The sequence below is a fragment of the Notolabrus celidotus genome, chromosome 16, assembly GCF_009762535.1.
Source record: "Notolabrus celidotus isolate fNotCel1 chromosome 16, fNotCel1.pri, whole genome shotgun sequence".
NCBI classification, from domain to species: Eukaryota; Metazoa; Chordata; class Actinopteri; order Labriformes; family Labridae; genus Notolabrus; species Notolabrus celidotus.
In genome coordinates, this window is record NC_048287.1 from 28,936,168 (window position 1) to 28,961,521 (window position 25,354).

The 25,354-nt window shown below is 39.3% G+C and overlaps 4 protein-coding genes across 4 annotated transcripts; 3 read left to right on the forward strand and 1 right to left on the reverse strand.

The window, feature by feature from the left end:
• Nucleotides 1–412: 412 nt before the first annotated feature.
• psmb13a (proteasome 20S subunit beta 13a) lies at nucleotides 413–4,734 on the reverse strand. Its single transcript, XM_034705759.1, has 8 exons — nucleotides 4,277–4,734; nucleotides 3,950–4,034; nucleotides 3,051–3,148; nucleotides 2,614–2,754; nucleotides 2,376–2,491; nucleotides 1,884–1,942; nucleotides 1,481–1,632; nucleotides 413–813 (listed from the first exon to the last, which is right to left on the reverse strand). The coding sequence occupies exons 1-8, from the start codon at nucleotides 4,336–4,338 to the stop codon at nucleotides 702–704; spliced, it is 825 nt and encodes a 274-aa protein (XP_034561650.1). The 5' UTR covers nucleotides 4,339–4,734; the 3' UTR covers nucleotides 413–701.
• On the forward strand, nucleotides 4,362–9,553 carry psmb12 (proteasome 20S subunit beta 12). Its single transcript, XM_034705761.1, has 6 exons — nucleotides 4,362–4,484; nucleotides 4,958–5,028; nucleotides 7,507–7,638; nucleotides 7,952–8,081; nucleotides 8,198–8,342; nucleotides 9,139–9,553. The coding sequence occupies exons 1-6, from the start codon at nucleotides 4,437–4,439 to the stop codon at nucleotides 9,264–9,266; spliced, it is 654 nt and encodes a 217-aa protein (XP_034561652.1). The 5' UTR covers nucleotides 4,362–4,436; the 3' UTR covers nucleotides 9,267–9,553.
• A 279-nt stretch (nucleotides 9,554–9,832) lies between these two features.
• On the forward strand, nucleotides 9,833–13,008 carry psmb9a (proteasome 20S subunit beta 9a). The gene is made up of 6 exons (XM_034705762.1): nucleotides 9,833–10,134; nucleotides 10,290–10,357; nucleotides 10,560–10,691; nucleotides 11,566–11,695; nucleotides 11,876–12,017; nucleotides 12,188–13,008. The coding sequence occupies exons 1-6, from the start codon at nucleotides 10,084–10,086 to the stop codon at nucleotides 12,313–12,315; spliced, it is 651 nt and encodes a 216-aa protein (XP_034561653.1). The 5' UTR covers nucleotides 9,833–10,083; the 3' UTR covers nucleotides 12,316–13,008.
• Nucleotides 13,009–13,230: 222 nt separating this feature from the next.
• tap2a (transporter associated with antigen processing, subunit type a) lies at nucleotides 13,231–18,850 on the forward strand. The gene is made up of 11 exons (XM_034705726.1): nucleotides 13,231–13,826; nucleotides 14,160–14,274; nucleotides 14,377–14,507; nucleotides 14,635–14,840; nucleotides 15,138–15,335; nucleotides 15,484–15,612; nucleotides 16,058–16,246; nucleotides 16,348–16,521; nucleotides 16,936–17,095; nucleotides 17,393–17,529; nucleotides 18,028–18,850. The coding sequence occupies exons 1-11, from the start codon at nucleotides 13,319–13,321 to the stop codon at nucleotides 18,226–18,228; spliced, it is 2,148 nt and encodes a 715-aa protein (XP_034561617.1). The 5' UTR covers nucleotides 13,231–13,318; the 3' UTR covers nucleotides 18,229–18,850.
• Nucleotides 18,851–25,354: the final 6,504 nt, after the last annotated feature.

Here is a 25,354-nt window from a genome sequence, read left to right on the forward strand (position 1 = left end):
ATAGTATGCCTTTACAGGTATGTCGTCATCAGTCTCTAAGCTGAAGTACAGCAGTCAGGTTTGGTCAAAGCAGCAGGGGTACATTAAATTCCATTAATAATTTGTGTTTTCATACTTTAATCAAATGTTATTAAACAGTTTAACTTCACATGTAAACACTTATTTTCTGCTTTAGTCTTGTCTTTGCTTCAGGGCTCCTGTTTGAGGATTTGATTTGAATTTGATTTGAAAGTGTATATTCCGAACATGTCAAAAAAAAAAAAATACAAATACACAAAAAGACATAACCCCATTCAAAATTCAAAACAAAGCTGTTTCATCACTAATATAAATTCTGGATTAAGATATTTAAGACAACAGGTAAACAGTATAAAGTTACACTTTATAAAGAGAGTTGATAACACGAGTCAAACTGTTTTTATTATCATTTTTATTCCATATTGTCAAAACATGTTGCAATCTTCTCACTATGGCCTAACAGCAATCTTCCTGCTTACAGGGGTACTGCATATGTTTCTGAAATAATCAACATCACAGTGAAGCAGCAGCAGAATTGAAACCATGATGGCAGTATTATTAAACTGTTATTAATGTTTTATTACTCATACTCAATATGCTGTGTAAAACATAGGATGAAATAAAGATTTGTGCTTTACTACTAGATGTTACAGAGCGATAGTTGAGTTATTGAGCATCAAGCTTCAGGCTGTATCCATCCGCTGCACCTTCTCCTGCACAACCTCCAGCTTCAAGGGGACTATTTTCTCTGTCAGGACCGGTGTCGTGCCGGGGCGATACCTGTATTTGATTTTCCTGACAGACAGACAGACAGACAGACAGACAGACAGACATATTGTAATTAAATGCAGAGTTCTTTTTTGACACTGATGTAAAATTGACTAACTTTCAAGGCGCCATTTAAAGGTGCTGTGAGGAACTTTTGTTTTGTATCAATTCTGGCGCCCCCCCTGTGGACAAAGTGATACCTCTTATCTCTTGTCCTATACATGCAAAAGTAGTGTTTTCAACAAAAGCCTCATCCTGTTGTGTTCAAACGTCAACTTTATCAGGCAATGTGATTATTTTCCATGAAAACAGTCAAAGAAAGGCTGTTTCTGAAGCAAGATATCCATCATCTGGTCTGGCACCTACCCCCCCAGGGCGGTTTCAGGCATTAAAAATTACAACAGAGAAGGTGTCAGTGTTGCTGCTGATGGACTTGTTTGCTATTGAAGGTCATAAAGAGGCATCAGTATCATTTTCAGTCTGTTTCTCAACCAGTTCAAAACTCCTCACAGGGCCTTTAAGTTTTCTTATTTATTCAGAAATAAATAAACATACAATTCTGAATAATTAATCAAACTACCAATGACAAATTTAAGATATACTAAATAAAAACATGTAGTATCCCTTTCTGGATTCTTTTCAGACTATGTTCAGGTTGCACATCTTGAATAGAGTCACAATAATTCTTGCCTACCTGTCATCTTTGAACTCAGACTCCTGAAAGGGTCTGATGTAGTCTGCTCCCTCTTTGGTGATGACACAAATGTCGATATTGTTGCCTGAGCCGAGGTCACTCATGATTCCTGCATGGATGGCAAGACGCACAAGCCCCTTTGCCTCCTCCAGCTGAGAGCGTTAAGAATAAATCAGAGAAAGAATGGAGAGAGGGCAAAAAGAAAAGCATTTGTCAGTTTTAAAATCCATCCATAACAATACCATTCAGGAAATCTCTCTGTGTTTTTTTGGGCCTCATGTAGGCTTATTTGGCTTGCAGTCTCACTTCACTGTTCTAAATTAAAAAGTAAATTAAAAGTGCACAAGTTTAACCATAATAGTGAGCGTCATAATGTCTGAGAACAGCTGTCCTTGTTGCATACCTCCAGATTGGGTCTGAACCTGTCCTCTAGAATCCCAAGAGCCGCTAGATCACCAGATCCTGCGTGGACATAAAGATACAGAAAGTCTGGATGAAGTCCAATTATAATGTCTAACTGAAGCAAGTTAAAATGCTTGTTGTAATTTTAAATGTAGATCTTGGAATTGCTTAATCATTTCTAAACATTCCAGTTCAATTAATTTCAAATAACTTTTTTAGTTTGAGGCAGCTTGTCCATGAAATACATAAACACAGCAATGAAAAGACAACTATAAATTAAACATAAGAGCTAATATTAATCAGACTGCTAAATAATTAAAATAAAAAAAGAGATTAGTAAATGGATACAAGGAGCAGTCTTCATATAAAACAGAGGAAAGTGCATCACAGAAACTCAAACTTCAACAAAGGATCCAAGAGACTTTTGGCAAAGTAACAGTCCTGCAAAATCTTGAAGAGTAACGTTACACATACAGTATAACTGTTCACATACCCATTGTAAGGTAGGGAACCTTATTTACACTCCCATAAGGCCCAACTGAGTACAGATGGTTTCCGGTGCAATCTACTCCTCCCAGTATGAGGTTGGCACCAATCTGACCGTGATACCTGAGGGCCAAGAGGTCAAATCACAGATTGACTGATTAATAACATTGTGATTGTACGAGCTGAGTCAGTAACTCCTTTACCGGCCTTTATTACTCAGGTACATTTGTATGTGTAACACAAACCTGTACAGCATGTCCTGTAGTATGCTGACAGCCATGACAACACGTGGGTTCCTCCCGCTGTTCAGAGAGAAGATGGTCAGGTTGGAGGAGAGCATGTCTGTGGTCTTCTCTGTGTCTGCTGCTGTACCCGCTCCACAACAACTGGGGAGAGACACGGCAGGAACAGAGAGGTTGGGAAAGACCAGATGAATAAGGGGGAGAAAAATGATTGCAGATGGGGACAAAAAGGTTGGAACAAAAAGATAGTGTGGATTACTTTCCGTCAGTAATCGTTGGTTTGTAGGAAATAACTGTAACCGTACAGGACCACAGAAAAGAGATGACTCAATAATAAAAATATGAAAACAAGTGTCTCATACAGTATAGACTGATGAGTGAGTATGTCTTACAGTAGATTTGTCTACTAATGGCTTCACTGTACCGTGCTCAAGACTTACTATATATTTGGAGCGATGTAATGGATCTTGGCGCACATTTTGTCGGCCACCACTTCACTGGATGTGGCTCTTGTGTCTGCTCCGAGCACCACTCCATCCTGCACCAAAACAAAAAGAATGTAATGTAATTCATAACTGATTATATTTATCTGCCTGACATGAATTAAGAAACAACTTTACATAAGAATTGTATCATTCTTATATAAGTGCTGAAGTCTCAGTCAGTCGGGCTATCAAGGTTCAAGGTTACTTTATTTGTACCCGTAAGCAGATTTGTTTTTGCAGTGAGTCATCCTCCTTTTAAGATCAAAACAACAAACAGCACAGGGCAATACATGACAAACAAAGTGACAAAGGGCTTAGTGCTTCAGAGGTAACCCTTGATAAAAACAATAAAAACAGGAAATGAGCAATCAATAAGAGAAAAATCAATAAAAAAACAAGATAGGCATAAGATCAACCATTGGTCAATAAAGATAAAGATAATAAGAAAGAAAGAAAGAATGAAAGAAAGACCCACCAGTAAAAAACAAGATAAAAAGGTCCATAAATACTTAATAAATAGTGGAGAACTTGTAAGGTGCCTTGCCAAAATGACTCAATCATTCCACTGTTCTCATTATTGTCTTTCACAAAATTAAGAACTTGATGTGACAAAAGAAAAATGTGGGAACTAGTGATTAAAATATCTCCTTGTTGTCATGGATTCTCAGTCTTATATAGATTGCCTGCTAAATGTATAAGGTATTTGCAGGTTTACTGTAGTCATACAGGACTTCATTAGGCTGGCAGGAAGATGAAAACTTGCTGGTACACTTCAATGAGTTTTAACTAGTTCCAATTTCTAGTTCCTGATTTGAAAAATGGATGGTCGATTTGTATTTGTTGCTTAACCTCACCTTGAACACCACTCCTGCTATCGTGGTGCCTGTTTTCAAAGGTTTAGGCTTCTGTCCCTCAAAGAGACCGTCTAATGCAGCATTCCTAGTATGGGGGAGACAGTGGACAGGAGGTGTAAGAGAGGAGGATGCAACATACATCATTTTATATCCATTGTTTTATCCTCACAATGCTGTTTCCATGATTTAACTTATAAACAAGGAAGAAAAAGTTACTTTCACTTTTGATCTCTGTGTGAGCTTAACGCCACACAGGGTTAGTTTTATATTTCTGCCATTACTGAAAAGGTCTGCTGTTAAAGAAGACACACACACAGAAGCTCATACCTCGCTGCGTTGTCGAAATTAAAGCCGGCTGCTGAAGTTTCGAAGACAGTTGGTCGCGCCATACTGGATGCGTCTGTGGCGTCTCTGTGCGTCTCGGTGCGCTTGAGGTCGCTGTTCTTGGCGTCACCTCTCTCTTTTCTCTTTCGATTTTGGAGTAAAAATGGAGAAACACTACACGAACTCACAAGTCAAAGGAGTCAGCACAGGGGTGAGTAAATCCCGACCGGTTCACCTGTATATTTATCTCTAGAGGCACAATTACAAACTGTGAAGCGTTAAAGAGCAGATTACCACTTCAGAGAGGCGCAGTTGATGCTGTACCTGAATCCTAATGTAACACAAAGTGAGATGACATCGACTTGGTATTCCACGTGTTTACTGACAGTGCATGTATTACTTCTCAGATTTCTACAAAGAAAACCACGAGATAAACTTTGGTTTCCTACGGAGCCTGATAAATTTCCTCTAAATCCATTCATACTCTGAACTCTATATCCCATAATTCATTGCCGCTCTCAGTCAGCATGAATGAACACGCAGCCATGTTAAATAAGTATGCCTGTGATGCTGTATTGTAGTCTTTCACTTATCTGACTAGTCTTCCTTCATGTGTGTGTGGTACGCTTACTCTTAAATGTTGGTTAAGGTAACATCTTACTCTCCTCCTCTGCCTCCCCTCAGACCACCATCCTGGCTGCCACCTTCGATGGAGGGGTCGTGATTGGGTCAGATTCCAGAGCTTCCATGGGAGGGTGAGGATAAGGACAGTCCCATAGGAAAAGAAATTCAGAGAGGAGTGTTTAAATTTATGACTCCTAGACAACAATGAGATCTGTTTGAAAGCAAAATGAGACTATAGCTTATGTCTCCTGTTTCTCATTCTTGCCCCCAGAAAAAAAGTTCAAAAGTCTCAGCTTAGTCTCCCTTTCAGTTCAAAGGGAGATCTGGTCAGAATCTGAAATGGTTCTCAGGTATTTCTCAAGTGTTGTGACTCCTTTGAGCTCAGGTGGAGAAATCAGGGAGCTCTCTCAGATGTCTCAATCTAACCTCATCCCTTTGTTTTTGTCAGACTGTCAGACTGTTTTTGTGTCTCAAGCTGAGCTCAGATGGAGCAAAGAAAGAGCCTGAGCTCATCTTTTCATGAACAGTTATAGTGCCCTGCAAAATTAAGATTTCAATGTAATTGTCCACAAACTTACAATTCTCATTAAAACATTTGAACAACTTGCAAGATCAGCTATTTAGATGTCCAATGATCTCTTCTTTGACTTCACAATATGGTCCTTACTTTAAAAGTCTGTTTGGAACAAAACAACTTCACAAAGATTTAGTGGATTTGAGAGAAATTGCAAAAGATAGAGATTTCATACCAGGTAGGACCGACGATTTATTGAAAATATGGGCAGCAAAAGGGCCGACCGGATTTAGCCAGATTATTATAATTAAAGGGGTGGATTCTTTTGGGCACTGGTGGCCTAGCGGTCTAAGCGCCCCACATACAGAGGCTACAGTCCTCGTCGCAGGGGTCGCTGGTTTGATTCCTGGCCGGTCGACCATTACCTGCATGTCTTCCCACGCTCACTACTCCCCACATTTCCTGTCTCTCTTCAGCTGTCCTGTCAAATAAAGGCCAAAAATATATTTTAAAAAAAGAGAAGAAAATTAGCCATTAATGAGACCTCTCATTGAAGTCTCAAATAAGACTTATGTCATGGTCTCAACTATTTCTCCTAGTGAATTTTAGGAGAAACGAATGAGAAACGAATGAGAACAATTTGAAACTTGAATGAGGCTGAAGTGAGAATCTCAATTTTGTCTCCGGACACTTAGAAGAGAAAGCCTTGAGCAGTAAAATGTTCCTCTGGGGTGTGACAACTCACTGTAGTTACATTTTTCTGAGCAGACTCTATTCAAGCAGAGATGAACTCCTAAAATTAAAGGGCATACACAGAAACAGAATCTGAACACAAGTAAGGTGATATTTAGTGGAAAATCTTTGAGATGTAAGTAGTTCAAAGTGTGACTTTATAATATTTTTTCCACATCTTTCAAAACAGAATTATTAGTTATACAAAGTGCAAAAAAATGGGTTTCTGGTAGAAGATAATTACATTTTTATCGTATTCAAGCCTCCTTCAGTCACTTATAGTAAGACAGTTCTTACAACTAGACCAGTGTTTTCTGTTTAACTTCCTGAAGTCTTCCTCAGAAGAAGAGTCACTTGGTGTTTCTGTGACTTGTCTGTCAGCTGATTTATAGAGGTTTGGTGGTCCTACCTGAGGCAGCAGGACCAACATGCCCCCTGTTGTCCAACAGTCTAAGGACAGCATCCCAAAGCTGACAGACAAGTCACCGCAACATCATGTGACTCTTCTTCTGAGGAAGACTGCTTGAAATTTGTAGTAAAAACATGTCAAGGTAAAACTGAAAACCCATTGGTCTAGTCTGGTCTTAAATTATTTATATGTGATGCTGCAAGTTGCTAAACAAATTAAGTGTATATATTTGCATGTATTCTTACAGATTAAATTACCCAGCATTGAAATATAGGCTCAAACATGGATACATAAGTATCAGTTGTACAATTATATATTTTAACGCCCACAAAGACGCTTTTTCTGCAAGAAGCATTTTGGTAAATGGTAACTGGACTGTATTTTATAGAGCATTTTCTCTCTTCTACAGACCACTCAAAGCACTTACTCACATTAAATGCCACATTCAGACATTCACACCACATTCATACACTAATGGTAGAGGCCGCTTTGTAGAGCATCCATCGATCTTAACTATTCCCATTCACACACCCATGGCACAGCCACCGGGGCCAGCTGAGGGTCAAGTATCTGTCCAAAGGACATAATGGCACTTTGGGCAGTCGGGCCGGGGATTGAACTGCCAACCCTCCAAATGAGAGCGGCCTACTCTACCAGTGAGCCTTTCTACCACTGAGATACAGAGACCCCCATTTTTATGCGTGATAGTCTGGGTAGAGCGACCATGCATAACATTTAATGTAGAATTGTTACTTATGATGTCTTTTCATGGTATGATATTGTTAAAAAATTAGGGATCATAATATTTCATCCAACAGTGCTAAAGATAGACTGACTTGTAGCATCCCGTAAATTTAAACTTGGATACACCTGTTTCAACCTTTATGTGAGTGTGGAGTCTGTCATAAGGTTTCCTCTCACTGCTTTGTTTAACTTTTCTTTGTCTCTCTTCAGGGAGTATGTTTCATCAAAGACCATCAACAAAGTGATCCAGGTTCATGACCGCGTCTTCTGCTGCATGGCTGGCTCGCTGGCAGATGCTCAGGCCGTCACCAAAGCTGCAAAGTTTCAGTTAGCCTTCCACAGGTGACCCACAACAATAAACACATTAGTGTAGGCACCCTGAGAGAGCATGTTCACATCACATTCCAGCCTGTATCATTTCATGAATCCTCATTAAGAACAGAGTTTCATGAATGCACACTAACATACGTATGCTGTTTGTATAGCAACTGTTTCCACACACATACAGTATGTTACATATATTATTCTCTGATACAGATACATCGGAGTATTCCGTATAAAAATATAAAAAGCTATATTTCTTCTGCTTTTAAGAGCATAAACTTTAAAAGTTGGTCTCCCCCTGATCTTCTCCATCTCTCTCTCTTATTCATAGTGTGCAGATGGAGGCCCCTCCTTTAGTGATATCAGCAGCATCAGTGTTAAAAGAACTGTGTTACAAAAACAAAGAAGAGCTTCAGGCCGGCTTCATCACAGCAGGATGGGACAGGAAGAAAGGTCCACAGGTAGGTAGTGATTGTAAAATCAGCGAAGCATCAAATTAGCAATTATGATGGCAGTATGGGATTTGTCCACTTTTCTGCATTAAGCCGCATTACTCATCCTCTCTGTCCTCCTCCAGGTGTACGTCGTGTCTCTTGGCGGGATGATGGTCAGGCAGCCGGTTACAATCGGCGGCTCTGGCAGCACTTACATCTACGGATATGTTGACGCCAAATACAAACCGGACATGAGCAGAGACGAATGTCTACAGTTTGCCACTAATGGTACTTTTGTGAAACTTTATTTTCGTATACTTACCTAATGAGATTTTACTTGATTCGCTGGGAACTGGTTGGGATTTTTTTCCACAGATATTATCTCGTAATCACCAGCCTCTCAAGTCCAATGCTTTTAAGATAACTGATGATTTTGCATTTATGTAGTTTCAAATTCTCATAACTTGTAGTTCATACACACCTGAGGACAAGGAAGACAGAATTGTAGTGAGAAAACTCATATAATATAATATTGCTAACCTCTTGAACCATTGCTCAGCATCTTTTTCAATTTTCAAGGTTTGTTATGCGAAAATATCTGATTTTGTCTAAGACAGGTTGTAGAAACTGAGAGCTAACGTTTGTTATATGTTTGCTGGCTTTTTAATGGGAGGGCATATAAATAGGAACCTAACATAACAGATCTTGTATACACAGCATGTAGACTTAAACTATTGGGTTTCTCAGTTATCCTCTGTGTGATAATTTAACCTGAACCTAGCATTGGACTCACATTCAGAGGAACAATTTCAGACTTTAATTCACAGATTATAAATAATGTGACTTGATATCAAATTATCTGCAGTGTTGACTGTTACAGCTCTATTATAAAAGATGCACAAAAGAAAGAGGTTGATGAAAATCAAGATCTAAACTAATAAAATCTTCTCTCATGAGTTGTGGATGTGAGTTATATAAATGCTATTGTCTATCAAAACTTGTTTAACTTGACCTACATTCCCCCTGTCTTTTTTTTCTTCCTCTGCCCGCCCTCTTCCTTATCCCTCCATCTCTGTGCTCTCAGCTCTTGCCCTGGCCATGGGCAGAGACAACGTCAGTGGGGGCGTGGCTAACCTGGTGGTGATCACGGAAACGGGGGTGGAGCATGTGGTGGTACCTGGCAGCAAGCTACCCAAGTTCCATGATGAATGACACCTTTAATGAATTGAATATACTTTTGTATCACAAGTTAAATGTACTCAGTTCTTCAGTAACAGTTTAATCAATCATTTTCTGTCATAATGCTTGTTGAACACATGAAACTAAATGTAATTGCCTGGTAATGAGACATTTGTGAAAGGGAAATATGTTGTCTAAAAACTGTTGGGTCTTTATTATGTGATTTAAATGCATATTCTGCTTCCCCCTCTCTTAAAGTATGCAGAAAGTACGTTTATGAAAGCTCTTTTTGTGGAAATAAAAAATGATTATAAACCAAATTGTTATCCCCTTTCTCTCCTTGTGTGAATTATTTTGTTCAAAACAACTAAAAGGACTTTTGAGGTGTTTCAAGGAATAACTCCTCTCATTGCAGCTGTCCCATTAATCTTTTTAGGTTATAATAAATACGCATATACTGTATCATACTGAATGCAATACCATTACAACATCTTAAACACATTCCAGAAGCTGCGTATATTCACCCAGCTGAATGGAAATGTGCGTACATGGCGGTGGAAGTGTTTGAAATACAGACTGGGACTACACATTGCAGGGGTGGGACGTCAGCTTGACTTTCAATTTCGATTAAACATGAGGAAACATGGCGTCGCTCTGCTGATTTGGTAATCCTAACTTGTTAGAAACTGAATCTTTTAGAGTCAGAGTGGCTTTTTTCCACCAACAAGGTGTTGAAACATCAGCAGCGTTCCACTGAGCGTTTGGGTTTACGTCTAGCGTCACCTTTACGCTCCTGGCACACAGACTCTTTGTCGTCGTTACTCAGTCTCAGAGTGTATCTATCAGCAGCATGTTGGAGGAAACGGGCCCTGGGTGGTTGTCCGAGGAGGTGAAAACCGGAGTAAGTACATGATATTTACGCATTTGGAGACTTGGTGAACTGTTAATGTGCGCAACTCTGCAGCAGCCAGCTGTGTTGCATCACATGTGGACTTGCTTGTTTGTTAAATAAATCACGAGTATTGATCCGAGTTTCTTTGTATTCTCTGTCCATAGACCACTATCATTGCCATCGAATTTAAAGGAGGGGTTGTACTTGGGTCCGATTCCAGGGTGTCTGCAGGGTACGTAAGTGCATGCGTATTCGCGTGCGCGTCGAAGTCGAGCTTTCCTTCGGAATATCTATGATAAAACACCTGTCACTCTTAAACTTATTAACATAACAACTCTCCATCTTTCCTAACAAACTGTTTACCCACCTTCTCTCTCACTGTATGAATGTCTGCACCACATAATAATATCCTCCCCCTCCTTTCCTCCATCCAGGGAAGCAGTGGTAAACAGGGTGATGAATAAACTCTCTCCCCTCCATGACAAGATCTACTGTGCTCTGTCAGGCTCTGCAGCAGATGCTCAGACCATAGCTGAGATTGTCAACTACCAGCTTGATGTTCACAGGTAAAAACACTGTAAAAGTAAATTAAGTTGCCTTCTATTAAATATCACTAAACAGCATGACAGTCACAGACGTTATTCATAGGCATATCTCTTATTTCATCGACACTAAAACAGAATACAAAATGAGCAGTAACTCTGTTTTGTTGAAAGTTTGAATTACTATTGCTAGTACATCGTGAGTACAGATGTTGAAACATTATTCACTGCTATGTTACACCAAGTGGCTGCTCGAGTCAGAAGATAAGAGTATTTTACAGGCTTCGTGTGTCTAAATAACAGTGCACAGTGTTTGTCTTTGCATGGTAGACAATGGATTTTAAAGTGTTTCTGTATATGTAAATACCAACCACACATGTTCAGGTGAAGGTTTGATGAGAGAAAAATGAAAACAGAGTCAATTTCCTGTTATTAGTTTACTTTCTTTAGGCTCTGTGACCTTTGACCTTTGACAACTTTAATCTATCAATACATTTTTTAGTCCAAGTGGTCAAATATACCAATTTAAATTCAAAAACAGCTTTTATCACATACACAGTGAGGTGATTTTAAAATTTAAGTCACTTGGGGTGCCGTTGGCCTAGTGGTCTAAGCAAGCGCCCCATATACAGAAGCTATAGTCCTTGTCACAGGGGTCACAGGCTCGACTCCCCACCTCGACCATTTGCTGCATGTCTTTCCCCACTCTCTACTCCCCACATATCCTGCCTCTCTTCAGCAGTCCTATCTATTAAAAGGCAAAAGTGAAGTTTAAGTCACTAGCCTGAAAATCAATTAAAGGAATGGCTTGTAGAAACTAATTGGTTCAGTTTCCTGAGATTTACTAGAATCATCAGTATTGTATATATTTCACCTTTTTAATGTCTACACATGTCAGTACTGAGATAGGTGAGGACCCCCAGGTTTGCTCAGCTGCCACTCTTGTGAGGAACATCTCGTACAAGTACAAGGAGGAGCTGTCAGCGCATCTCATCGTGGCCGGCTGGGACAGAAAAGATGGAGGACAGGTCAGTAAATACAAGTCTGGATGGAAGAAGATACCTCTGACATAGATATCATAATTGCAAAAATCTTTTGTCGCTGGATGCTTTGAATAAAAGCTTGTTTTTAGCCAACAATCTTGCTGCTACAGGTGTTAATATGGAATGCCATTCACTGTTGTTGCTGTTCTCTTTGACCACTTCCAGGTGTTTGCAACCCTGAATGGTCTCCTGACAAGGCAGCCGTTTGCCATTGGTGGTTCTGGAAGCTCTTATGTTTATGGGTTTGTGGATGCAGAGTATCGCCGGGACATGAGCAAAGAGGAGTGCCAGCAGTTTGTTGTCAACAGTAAGTTTTTATTTCTCAAAGCTTTCTCTTTGTCAGAGAAATAAATGGATGTTTGAGGAGCTGCTGCTTTTTACTACCCGATGAGAAGAGGGAACCCATCTGTCAACATCTGTGTTGTATTTAATGTAACTCAAACTAAACCTCCTCACCTGTCTCTTATTGTGTTTTAGCTCTCTCTTTGGCCATGAACCGGGATGGCTCCAGTGGTGGCGTGGCCTATATCGTCACCATCGATGCACACAAGGCAGAGGAGAAAGTCATCCTAGGAAATGACTTACCCACCTTCTTTGATCAGTGATCATCACACAGTTTTTTTCATTTCCCGTCTGCAGAGACACTATTTTTCTGGATACAATTATGTATTTGTTTTCCTTATTTTTACAGTAACACCTTTTGATGCAGCTGAACATATTTGTAGCCCATCATTCAACACTTAAGAATATAAAAGAGGATGATTGTCTCAATAGTGGGATATTAAATGTTTGCAAAGCACAACCTGAAATAGGTTTAGGACAGCTTCAAGAGGACTCTTTCTTACACATCAAGGTCACACAAGGACACTTAAAGCCAATACATTTGCTGCAGGACTTATTTTTCCGTCAACTTACAGTTCACTGGTACTGAGTGGGCGAGTAAAAACTTAAACTACATTTGCATCTTTGACAAAACCTGTAGACCCATTCAAGCATTCATGTACTTTCTCTTGTAGGGAAATGCAGTAAACTGTGTGAAGTACTCAGTCGGTCAAACACTGCAACAAAAAGTGAAAGTCAGATTTGTTGCACAACCACAGCACATTGTGACATTTGATTTCTAACTTGAGTGTTTTTGTCCCAGTTGTAAGATTAAGATTACTTGTTGATTGTTGTCATCTGTTGACACTGGACACGTTGACTGCTTTGTACACTCTCACAGTAGAGACACTCGCACATGCTTTTTTGTTTAATGTGTGGAATTTAAAATGAAATAAAATCTCATTTTGAAAAATGTTTTCTGTTTTCTCTTCTTGTGAACCATGCAGATTAATTTCATTCAAAGCTGTTTTGAGTCCTATGTAAGAATCCTGTCTTAAACAATGTTAGTGTATTTTACAAGTGCAATTAGATAACGATCGGGAGACATTTTAAATCAAAATCAGTCGCATGTTTAAACATTCAGTTTGAGGATCCTTCTAATATTCTAGCTCTTAGATTTCAGGGAATCCCCTTGTCTGATCAGAAAACGAAACTGAAAGTGGATGAAAACTTAAACACTGGTCCTCACGGCAGAAGAGGTCATACGAGGACGAGTGTGGCTGTAAAATGGCAGGCAACACAGAAACAGTCCTGCGTAAAGCTGGTACTCTGATAGCAGCAGCCTGCGTGGACCTGTCCTTATTTTACGCATCGGGATGTCAAGTGTCTCTCGCCTTTGGGCATCTTGCGCGTCTCTGGGTTTCCGCGGCTCTCCGGTGTTTTGCACTAACTTCCGTGACCCTCCTCGGTCTCGGGGTCCCCAAACCGCTGCTGATTCGTGTTATAGTGGCGCACAGTCTACTGCCGGCTGTGCTTGAGACCGGGACCAAAGTGCTTTATAATGAGGAGACACAATGCGGCGTGTTGGCGGACATGCGCTGCTGGCTGTTGTGCGCCGGAGCGTCGCTGGCTGCTGCCTTGTTTTGGGAAACAACCATCCCGGACACTGATGATGCAGCCGACGGTAAAGAGAAGCAAAAAGCCAGAGTTCTGCTTCTGAGGGTCCTGTACCTGTACAGACCCGACTATCTACGGCTGATAGGAGGAGTTGTGTTCCTAACGCTGGCTGTTCTTTGTAAGTACACTGATGATGATGATGAGGAGGAGGAGGAGGATGATGCTTATTTTATTCTCTATATAAAATATGGCTGTAGTGATACCAAGGAATAAGAATTTAATGTTGGTTAGTTATAAGCAATGATCACACACAAGACAGACATTTAAATTTCATCACTAGCTGATACTTAAACTTATCATTTAGAAACAGCAGCAAAAGTAATTATTTCCTCAGTGATGATGATGATGATGATGATGGTGATAATAAAAATGTAATGTTAATTTGCCCTGCAGATGTGTCATCATCTGTGTGTATCTCATTATGCATACCTGTGTGTCTGTCTCTTCACAGGTGAGATGTTCATCCCGTTCTACACTGGAAGAGTCATCGACATCCTGGGCAGTCAGTACCAGCACACTGCATTCAAATCTGCACTGCTCTATATGGGCCTCTTCTCTCTGGGAAGGTATTAGTCCCTCGACATACATCCTCAAGCATGTGTTGTGTGGCTTGACTGTAAAGTGTAACTGACTTTCCTCTTTGATTGTTTGATTGATTGATTCTTTAGCTCTGTGAGTGCAGGCTGCAGAGGGGGCCTCTTACTTTCTGCCATCAGCGCCTTCACATGCAGGGTGAAAGTCAAACTGTTCGGGGCTTTGACCAAACAGGAAATTGGATTCTTTGAGACTGTAAAGACAGGTAAGAATGCTTTATAAACAGAATATACATTTTCGAAAAGTAAAGACAAACAGGGCAGAACCAAATAGCATGGAGAGGTATACCATTGCAGGACAGACATAACTCTGATTTATTATTTTCTGTGTAGGTGAAATCACAGCCAGGTTATCTAGAGACACTAACCTGATGGGAAGAACAGTGTGCCTGAATGTCAATGTGCTGCTGAGGACATTCATCAAAACCATGGGCATGATCTCTCTGATGATGAATCTTTCATGGAAGCTCACGTTTCTCGTTTTGATGGAGACGCCATTAACAGGTCTCATCCAGGTCATCTATGACACACACTACCAGGTAAAGGCTGTAAAGTAAGGTGTGTTAGATATTAAAGCCTGCAGACTTGTGTGTATGTGCTTTTCATGACCAAGAAACTATAACTCTGTAATTTTTAACATTTCAAGTTACTGTTTATAATAACTTATAAGGTCTATTTGAAGGTTTGTAAAAAGACAAATGACTCTCAAAAACAGAAAACTACTACTTCAGCATTTGTTGCACACATCTTGCTGCCTCGTAAATTAAACTGTCTTTTGAGGTTCTGAAGTTCTGAGTACAAAATGTAATTTTCTTTTCTTCTTCTTCCCCCCTCAGCGGTTGTCTCTCGCAGTGCAGGATTCAATTGCCCGGGCAAATGAAGCTGTCAATGAGGCAGTGTCCGGTATTCGCGTTGTTCGGAGCTTTAACACAGAGAAACATGAGGCTGGTCGATATGACAACTGTCTGATGGACACACACAGGCTCAAGACCAAACGAGACATTATCAGTGCTGTTTATCTGCTCGCACGGCGGGTGAGAAGTTATTTTTTTGTATGATGAATTGTGTGGAGATGAGGACGTTTTCTACAAAACATTTACATATCACATTGCTTAAAAAGATTTGTTTCTGTGTGTGTGTTTGAATGTGTGTGTTTCTGTGTCTGTGTTTTTGTTGTTACAGGTGACAGGGTTGGGCATGCAGGTCTTCATCTTGTACTACGGTAGGCTGTTTATCCAGGGTGGACAGATGACGACTGGAAACCTGGTTTCCTTCCTGCTGTACCAGTCAGACCTTGGAGACAACATCAGGGTACGCCATGATACTCTGTGAATTTTTGTTAGGCGGTGGTGATTGCAAGCATCTAAAAGTGTCAACTTTAAGTTAGTTAACAAATAGTTCTGCAGTTAGGCAAAGGAAACTGAGCCTATAGCATATCACACTCATAGAAAGGTCAGGATGCAGTACATGTGCATAAACAGAAGAGAAAAAAGGGCATGCTATGTATAATTGGGTTGTGGAAAACAATGAAAAACTATGATTATTTTTTATTTAATGCTTTTTTGTTATTGTTGAAAGATGGAAGACAATTTCATCTTTTATTTTCCCTGCAAGGCTTTTCTATTGTCTCAGCGCGTTAAGAATATTTAGAACATATTGTGTCTGTTTTGAAATTATCAATCAAAGATTACTGAAAATATTTATAGATTGTACAAACTAAAAGTCTGACTGTCTGGCTATAACTTACATTTTCCAGACCCTCACCTACATCTTCGGTGACATGCTGAACTCAGTGGGGGCTGCAGGGAAAGTGTTTGAATACCTGGACCGGAAACCGCAGGTGAGCACAGAGGGCACGCTCAAACCTGATCAGCTGAGAGGAAACGTCAGCTTCTGTGGTGTCAACTTCGCCTATCCTGCTTGCCCCAACAAAAAAGTGCTTCAGGTGAGGTTTAAAGGTAGACAGGTTTATAAGAATAGGGAAAAAAGCAGTAAAATGTATTTTGTAGTGTAACTTCCTTTAAACCGTGTGCCTCCTTGTTTCAGGACTTGTCATTGGAGCTAAAGTCGGGTCAGATGACGGCACTTGTGGGTCCATCTGGAGATGGAAAAAGCACCTGTGTGAGTCTGCTGGAGCGATTCTATGAGCCACAGGATGGAGAAATCCTACTGGACAATGAACCACTGAAATCATATGAGCACCGTTTCCTCCACAAGAAGGTTTGTAATCTATATGCCATTTTTAAGTGATGTACACCATACTTTGTTGTCCCAAATAACTGCTGTCTTATATATGTCTTACCACTGTTTTTTTTATCTACACATGCAATTTTGTAAATAAACTATCATAAAAAGTAAGTAAAAATCAGAATTCAATATTTTAGCCTTTTTAGATCAAAGTAGAGCTCAATCAAGACACATGGTGAATATTGAGTAACAGGTATGATAGGTTGTCTGTTTCAAGGGAATCTAAGGTTTACAGCACTGACACATGTTAAACATTAAGTTCATACCACTGAAAAAAGTCTGTATTTTTTATTGAATTTAACTGTCTCCAAAGATCTGAGTGTGAATGAAGCTGTGAGCTTCTATGAGATACTGTTCAGTCGAGCTAATGGGACTTGTGTTCAATAGATTGCTGTGGTGAACCAGGAACCCGTGCTCTTCTCTGGCTCCATCAGAGACAACATTGCCTACGGACTTGCTGACTGCTCATTGGATGAAATCCAGGAAGCAGCTCGTAAAGCCAACGCCCATGACTTCATCATGCAGTTGGAGAAAGGCTACGATACAGGTAATCTCATTCAACCAGTTGGTATGCTGTTTTACATGGCTGTGTGCCTGCATAAAAACCTGCCTGGTGTGTTTGAGGTGTGTTGATGCAGCTAGATTGACAAAACATTCCTTTTTGTTTTCATTCTTGTATGTTCAACATGTATGTTGATTCTGTTTGTGCATAAAGGCTAAATGCACATGTAAAATACTTTATTGGTTTGTGTTGACCACAGCTCTATACTTGATTTATTACACCTCCATATCTTTTGTATCTGGCAATATTTTTAATCATACTACTCTGTTTTGGATTTTTCAGAGGTGGGCGAAGGTGGCGGACAGTTATCCAAGAGTGAGAAACAGCAGATCGCCATAGCTCGAGCTTTGGTCAGACAGCCACAGGTCCTCATTCTGGATGAAATAACCAGCTCACTGGACACAGAGAGTGAAAATAAGGTAACTTTGTGTGTCATTAAGGGATGTAAATCTCTGAATCAGGTTTGATACCACAAGTTGAAGAAGACTTAGAGTTAATGAAACCCCAAATGTTCTAGTGTTCACTCATAACCCCAACAGTAAGTGAAAAAACATGTAGTCACTATATCATAGATTCACTGAATAGGTGCTGCATTTGAAGATATTCCAACAAACATAATGTCTGTTCTAGCTAGAGAAGGCCTGATGGACAGCTATCAGTGATTTATGTTTGTAATGCCCAGAACACAAAGAAGAAAGAAAATCTTAGTGGTCAGACAATCTTTCCACACAGCATTTATCTAATCCATCCGTTAAATTACTGGCATGCTTTTAATTCTCCAAAGTCATGAAACAGTCAAGACATTGTTTCTGAACGGAGCTACTGAAGTGCAAAGCTGCATCAGTCTGGTGAAGCTATCATATGAAAAAGTGTTTTTTTAATATAGACCAATAATATTTCTCTCATTAAATTCACAGGTTCAGCAGGCTTTGGCTAACTGTCCCAACCAGACCCTGCTGGTGATCGCTCACAGGCTCAAGACCATCGAAAAGGCAGATCAGATTGTTTTTATCGGTAAGGGCAGAGTTCAGGAGCGAGGGACTCACCAGGAGCTGATGGACATGAAGGGGGGCTACTTCAAACACAAAGAGATGGAGACTCACCGCAGTGATAGCTGATGCTCTGTATGATGATGGAACATGACTCAGTAACCTGGTAAACAGTATGAGAGAGGAAGCTGGAGTTCATGTAAATATTTTGTTTAGATATAAAACCATTTTTTTTCAGACATTTCTGAACTTCAAAACATGCAGGCCAAAAATCTGCTTTATTTCTTAATGAAACACACCTGTCTTATTTATTCTGCTGATGTCCATGGCCACTTTCTCAAAGACTGTCATGTCATCTCCTTATGTAGCTGTAAGTCATTTTTAATTGTATTGTGCTATTTGTAGTTTTCTTTTCTGTTTCTCTTTTCTTCTTTTTTTTGGTTTGTGTTTTGATTTCTCCGCTCCCTTTTGTATCTTCATTTTATTTTACTTCATTTTTTGTTAAATCTTGATCTTTTTAGGGAGCCTCTTTAACATCTGGCAAGGGACTACGATGTAAACTAGCCTTTTGGCTAATTCTGGCATATGTACAAAAATGTTAATTAATATGCACGGTCCTTTTAAATGAAAAAATAAATAAAGGTGCTGTAAATTGCTTTCATTCCATTTTTGAGTGGAATGTATCTCTTTTGTATTTTTTCATTTCATGTTCTGCTGTTTTGTCAAGGATAATAAAAGTCTGACACCATAAACCTGTATTTATAATCATTGTGTCCAAAGGTTGCTTTATGAGTATAACCCAAATTAAACATTGATCAATATTATCAAGACTCTTGATCGTGTACAGTGACTTCAGTTGAATCTAGCCAGAGTACCATCAAACATTAAATATTTTCAAATGTTTCAAGCCTTGGGTTGTATAATTACAGAGTACTGTCTCCAAACACATTCATAAATTGTCCAAATTTAAAGTACAAATGTTTTGAAGACATTTTGCCTATGTTCTTACAAGGATGTGGTGGAAATCAGCAATTTTGTTTCTGTACACATAATTGGGTTTTCACCAGTAATTTAAACGTTATTATAAGCCTAATTCGATTGCCTTGATTCCTAAGGGGGCGTTAAAGGATGCAGATCACAAAGTCAATCAAATAAAAATGGCATATGTATATAACAGCTTTGTCATCTGTGTTTTTTAGTCTCTGTAAGACTTCTGGTTTCGCGCCCTATGACTGCCTTTGATGGTGGTGCATTAACATTACAGAGTTGGGTTTATTGTTTGATTGAACTGGAAAGTCCCTGTTGCGCAGCATGTTTCATTTTTTGGCACTGAAGCTATTTGGAAGGTTGCCTGCTGTTATGCGTCATAAACACCAAATGTACTGTAGAGGCGATTTGCAGCATGATGCTGAAAAACACCAACTCCCTCTATCGGCAAAAGTTAGGCTGAGCCGAGGCAGCAACCATCACCATTTTGTGAAATCTTCAAAATGGTGGCTGAAGTCACGTGGTTCAGACAAGCTTGCATGTTTCCCTTTCATTTCATGATTTAAGTGCAGGATGTTTTTTTTTCTGTCAAATACCCTGTAAAGGTTTTTGTGTCTAAAATTTGCACGTTACTGCTAACGCCAAGGAGCAAGTCGATTCAGACCAAACGGCAGGAGAAGCTGCACACTTCACCTTTTGGAATTAGAATACTACAGAAAAAAACCTAACTTTGTAATTATTCTTTAGGCATTTACTTCCTTTAATGATAGGACTATGAAGAAAGACAGGAAATGTGATGGGTAGAGAGAGGGAGGAGACATGCAGCAAAACCCTGAAGAGAGCGATCACTGCAACAAGGACTATAGGCTCAGTATTTGGGGCAGGTGCCCCAACATTACTGTTGTTGTATACATTGAAAATATGTCAAGTTAAAGGAGATTTTCTTAAGAAACAGAACTTCTGACTGTACTGCTGAGAATAAACAGCCCATCAGGTGATCATCAGGTGATGATATTCAAATAAGAATGAATAAACAAGGTGTGCATGGTGGATGAGAGGATTAGATTGGCTTGCTGGAAATACACAAAGGGCATCTACAGGACAGGTGAGGAAATGAAGGTCTGAAGTACAGAAAAATAAATGAATGAAAAGGAAAACAAAAATTTTGGGAATGACTTGACAGAAGACACCGGTGTCACACCAAATTCTTCCTGCCTGACCTTAAAATGTACAGTACCTATTGCTGTCATTAAGGAAAGAAATAATAAAATGCCTTTGGATCATCCTACAATAATGCTTGACCTTCATCAGAAGGTTACGTTCCTCTGTGTGTGAAATTTAGATTTTGCATGAGTTGGTCCAGCTGAACACTAAACCATTTCTGCTCAGAGACTCAGGGTTGATCAGACACAGTGACTCATCACATCAGTTCACTCGCCTGTCCTCATCAGTTGTTGTTCGCCACCTGCAGGTCACAAAAGTAGGAGGGGACAAAATGGGAGTGCAAATGTCAAAAGCGCCACCATCTTAGGGGAGCGCTCCAAAAGCATAGATGTAAAATGGCCGGCAGCGTCTACTGACTGTTAGAATCATGGGACATTATTGCACATTAAATATGATATAGTGACTCTTTCGCTCTGTCAGCCACGGTGGTGTACATGAATTATCCGTGTGCATCTTTAAACCTCAGTCTGCATTTGGAAATACTGTACATGTGTGTGTGGTTGGGTGGATGTGCCAAGAAGTGTTTGCCTAACCAGTTCTGCACCATACTACTGCAGCACCACGCTGCCAGGCTGGAAAGTCCCCTCTTAGCTTTCTTTCACTTTCTCTCTTTATTGTGTTTTGAGCTTGGCTTGTGCCTGACTCAGCCAAACAACAGCCAAACCCAAAGTCTTGTGACTGAAAGCATTCACCTACCTTTTACATTATCAGCTTCTTGTTTTCCATTTAAGGAGCTGTCTGTGGTAAAATATTAGATGTCATATTTAGCATCTGGCACACTGTCTGTCATACGGTAAAAAGTGGAGTCTAAGGATACTCTTCTGTTATTTCTTTATTAACATTCAGGATTGTTAAGTGTTGATCTCTTCCAGACTAGTTTGCTCATTTGGTTTAGTGGTCTTAACCACAGACACACATGTGAGTGATGGAGATACTTAAACATTTGTGATGATTAAACTGATGTCCTTTCAGTTACAGGATATCAAGCCCTTCCACCTGCCCTTGTAGGATATCTTAAAACATGTTTTAACGACATCAAAGGGCCAGACTTCCTGCAAATATGCTGTGTTTGAGAATAATGATGCTTTGCTTCAGTAATAATACCGATAAAGCAGTTCGAAAATACTCAGTTATTCTGATATATTACTCCCTTTGTAGTGTTTTCAGTACCATCTGGCTTGTGTGCCCTATAGATTATTATACTGGACATTTTTAAACTGTTAATTCTGTTAGATAAATATTGTTTTAAGAGTTTTATTTTGAGATATCTTTTTTATTAGAAATTAGTTTTTTAGATAATGTATTTTTCTATTTTTTTATTTAGTGTAATGTAAGAAATGATTGTATAGTCCATAAAAATATAACAGTAATATGATATAAATACAATAAAATGGCAAATATTTACGTTTTCCTGTGTCAAAACTGTGTTCCAGTGCAGTACTTGAGCATATATACAAAGTTACTAAAGCCATCATGATAAATACTGACCTAAAACTGCCTCAGTTACTGAGTCATGAGAGTAGGAATCCCATTAGGTGAGATGTGAAACACAATTAAAGTAAAATCTTATAAGAATTGAGTCAAATTTATGTTGCTCTCTGTCCCACCAGATCTACTAGTTAGTTAAACCTTCAATCAAAAGGGAGTTATTTCAAGAGGGAAAGCGTAACTGTAGAAAAGTGTCTCTGTAATGTAACACTTGCTTCTCTTCTTCTCTTTAGAGCAAAAGTAATACAGGAACTCATGCAGCAGAAAGCCTAACTAACACGACACCAGTGTAGCTTCTTCTCTACACCTCATCTACTTTTGTTTGACTGATTCATGAAAAATGAGTTTGCATTGAATACAATTAAATGAAAGAGAAAACTACAGACAGGGTGTTTCATTTTCCTTGCCAGTATCATGTTGTAACTGATCTTGGAGAGTTAAGTGATTCAAAAGCATCACATGAAACAGGTAAATATTTTGTTTGCTTGCATAAAAGGTACCGTATGCCTGCAGTCATTGTCAGTTGAGGCAGGCCCTGTTTTGTATTGTTTTATAAGAAGGTAATCCCCCGTCTTTTTTGTGAATCCCCCAACTTCCCTGGGGAGTGTGGCATCACAACATTTATGGCGGCTAAGTTTTAACGAATCAGACTCAGAGCAGTTAATTATGGGGTTTCCTCTATTCATCATCGAGAAACAAAAGCACCCAATCGAGCACTCCTCCTTCAGTGTTCAGGAAAGTCCCTGTTTGTGACACTAAAAGCTGATCTGACGCCAGTTTTAGACACGGAAGTACAAAACTGGGTGAGCCAAAACTGATCTTGTGTCAGCTGAAAATACTTTACTGACCTGATCTATGATAAAGCTTTTAATCAGGGCAACAGCACCCCGGCTGGTTGTATTTGGTACATTTACCAGAATCCATGTGACTTCTTGGAAAACGAGAGTCAAGCAGATTTGTAGACACTCTGCAGAAGGTGGAATCATTACCTTTGAGTGCCATCTAGCGAGATCAACCAAATAAGGCACACGTTAGAGAAAGGGTTATCAGCAAGGTTTTATGTAGCAGCTCTTTAAGCTCTTTGGGCAGTGAGAATGTGTTGTTTGAACTCTTTTGTGCAGATCTATATGAAACAACAAGCTTGTAAATGACTCCTGCAGGCAGAGCCTTGAGAAATCTCCATAAAAACCTTTTTTATAAAATCAAAACTGTGGTTGACTTAGCATTGCATCAGTTCTCAGAAATACTGTATCAGATCTGTCCTGGATAGTTCGTCAGAAGGTTCAAATTAAAGAGATAACATTAAAAAAGGGCCGTTAGAGGGGATTTAGGTTTATTTCAGTGCCAGGTCATTACCTCTCTTCACCAAACTGTTGTTCAGTATTAGAAATTTGAAAACTTGATTATAGCTAACACTACTGCAGTCAAATTCTCTTCAGGAATGACATCATTCACTTCAAACAGAGCTGGGATAAATGGCAAAGGTAACAGCAACAACATCCTGATGTGCCTATCTCAGGCATTTTCACTGTAGCCAATAAACCATGTGATTTCCTTGAGCTCACCCATCTGGTGAACTGGCACTTGGCTGCTTGTAGTCCTTAGAAGACACAATGATGGGTCTTGAGTGCCCTCAAGTGGTAAAAAGAAATAATAGAATAGATTGTGTTGTTATTAGACATGCAGTAGCCAGAATGAAATAAATGAACTTAGAAGGTTGTTGTTAAAACTTGGCTGTGCTTGCACAACAGTTAATATATACTAAACTCTTCTAACATGTCAACAGATCCCTCCTCAGGAAACAAAATTTTGAAAGCAAAGAACTGCTTAAAGTCCCTTATTTTAAACTCTGCCCCTGGTCCCATTGGTGTATAATTCACCCCAACAAGCTTGTCTGAGGTTAGAGAGATAATCAGGGTTCAATTGTATTAAATGCAATATCACATATCTGATGTTGCTTTATTTTTTGTATGCGTTTCCCAATCTCTTAGTTAGTTTTCTTTTAATAGCAGAAAGTACGAGGCAGTATGGCACTTTAATGAAATGGCAAAGTGTCTGCAGTAGAATTACAATCCCCTCCACAATGTGTCATTCTTCTATCTCATCCCACCCTGGCTGGTCAATTTTGTGTTCTTTTTGTGCCTGTGTACTATTTCTGCAGACTCTCTGCAGACTTCAATTCACATTTCATATTCAAGTATGTTCAGATATTTATTGACTGCTAGTCTGGCTTATATTCTGTTATTTATCATTAGTGCAGAGTACCTGGTGGAGTGTGCACACCAAGAAACCACAATCCAGAGGTGGGTAGTAACGAGTTACATTTACTCCGTTACATGTACTTTTTCAAAAAATTGTACTTCTGAGAGTATTTGTTTTGCAGAGTACTTTTTACTCCTACTCAAGTACATTTGTGTTAAAAAATATGCACTTTTACTTCGTTACATTGGGCTGTCCAGTCGCTACTTTTACCGTTCATTTTTTTCTTCATTTTATGTTTTATACTCAGCCATCTCTCACGCAGCTCCTTCTGATCCAGAGCTATAAATAGCCTCAACACTGGATGAACGGAGAAGTAGCTCCGCCCCCTCCTCCACCTCCAGCTGGGGAGAGAGGCTGCGTTATACCTGCGTCCCCTTTGGAGGAACATGTTTACCCTGTACCCAACATCCAGACTCTCTCATAACTTCTAAATGACGAGAAGGAGAAACAGTCACATTATGCGATGCTTACTTTGTCTATACGGTGGAAATCTTGAGCTTATAGAACAATTAAATCTTAAAAAACATGTCATGGTGAGTTATCAGTTAGGTAAGCTTAGGATCATACTGGTTAATATTAAATCTAAAAAGCATGCTATAGTTAGTTATCAGTTAGGTAAGCTAAGGATCATACTAGTTAATATTAAATCTTAAAAGCATGTTACAGTTAGGTATCAGTTAGGTAAGCTAAGGATCATACTGGTTAATATTAAATCTTAAAAGCATGTTAGAAATGTTGGAAAGTAATCTAAACTAACTTATGAGAGCAGTAATGTAGCATGCTAATAAAAACAGCTGCTTCTGAAGCTCAACAGTCACCTCAGAGAGATTCTTCAGGACTGAGTTCATGACCTTTTTAAACACTTCCAAGTTGTTTTAGTACTTTCAAATTATGTTTTTCAGTAAGATGTACTGAAAATAAGTTAAAGGTTAAAAAAGAAAGTGTGGAAGGCATAGATGCATTTTTTATTGTAATGTTGGAGTATTGATGTTCTGGAGTTCTGATGACATATCAGGCACAGTTTGAAGTTTCAGCTTGTTTTAAAAAATGAAAGTGGGTACATTAGTTTGTGCACATTGCAGCTTCTCTTTCTTTAATGTTTGAAAGTAAACCATGCTTAACAGCATTCATTTTGGCATTTTCCTGTTTATGTCACTTTATTAAAGGCAGTGTGTACTTCACATTGTTATTAGCATTTCCAATACAGTATAATTTTATATATGATACTACTCACAAGTTACTCACTACTTGAGTAGTTTTTTTTTAGGCACTTATTAACTCTTACTCAAGTATT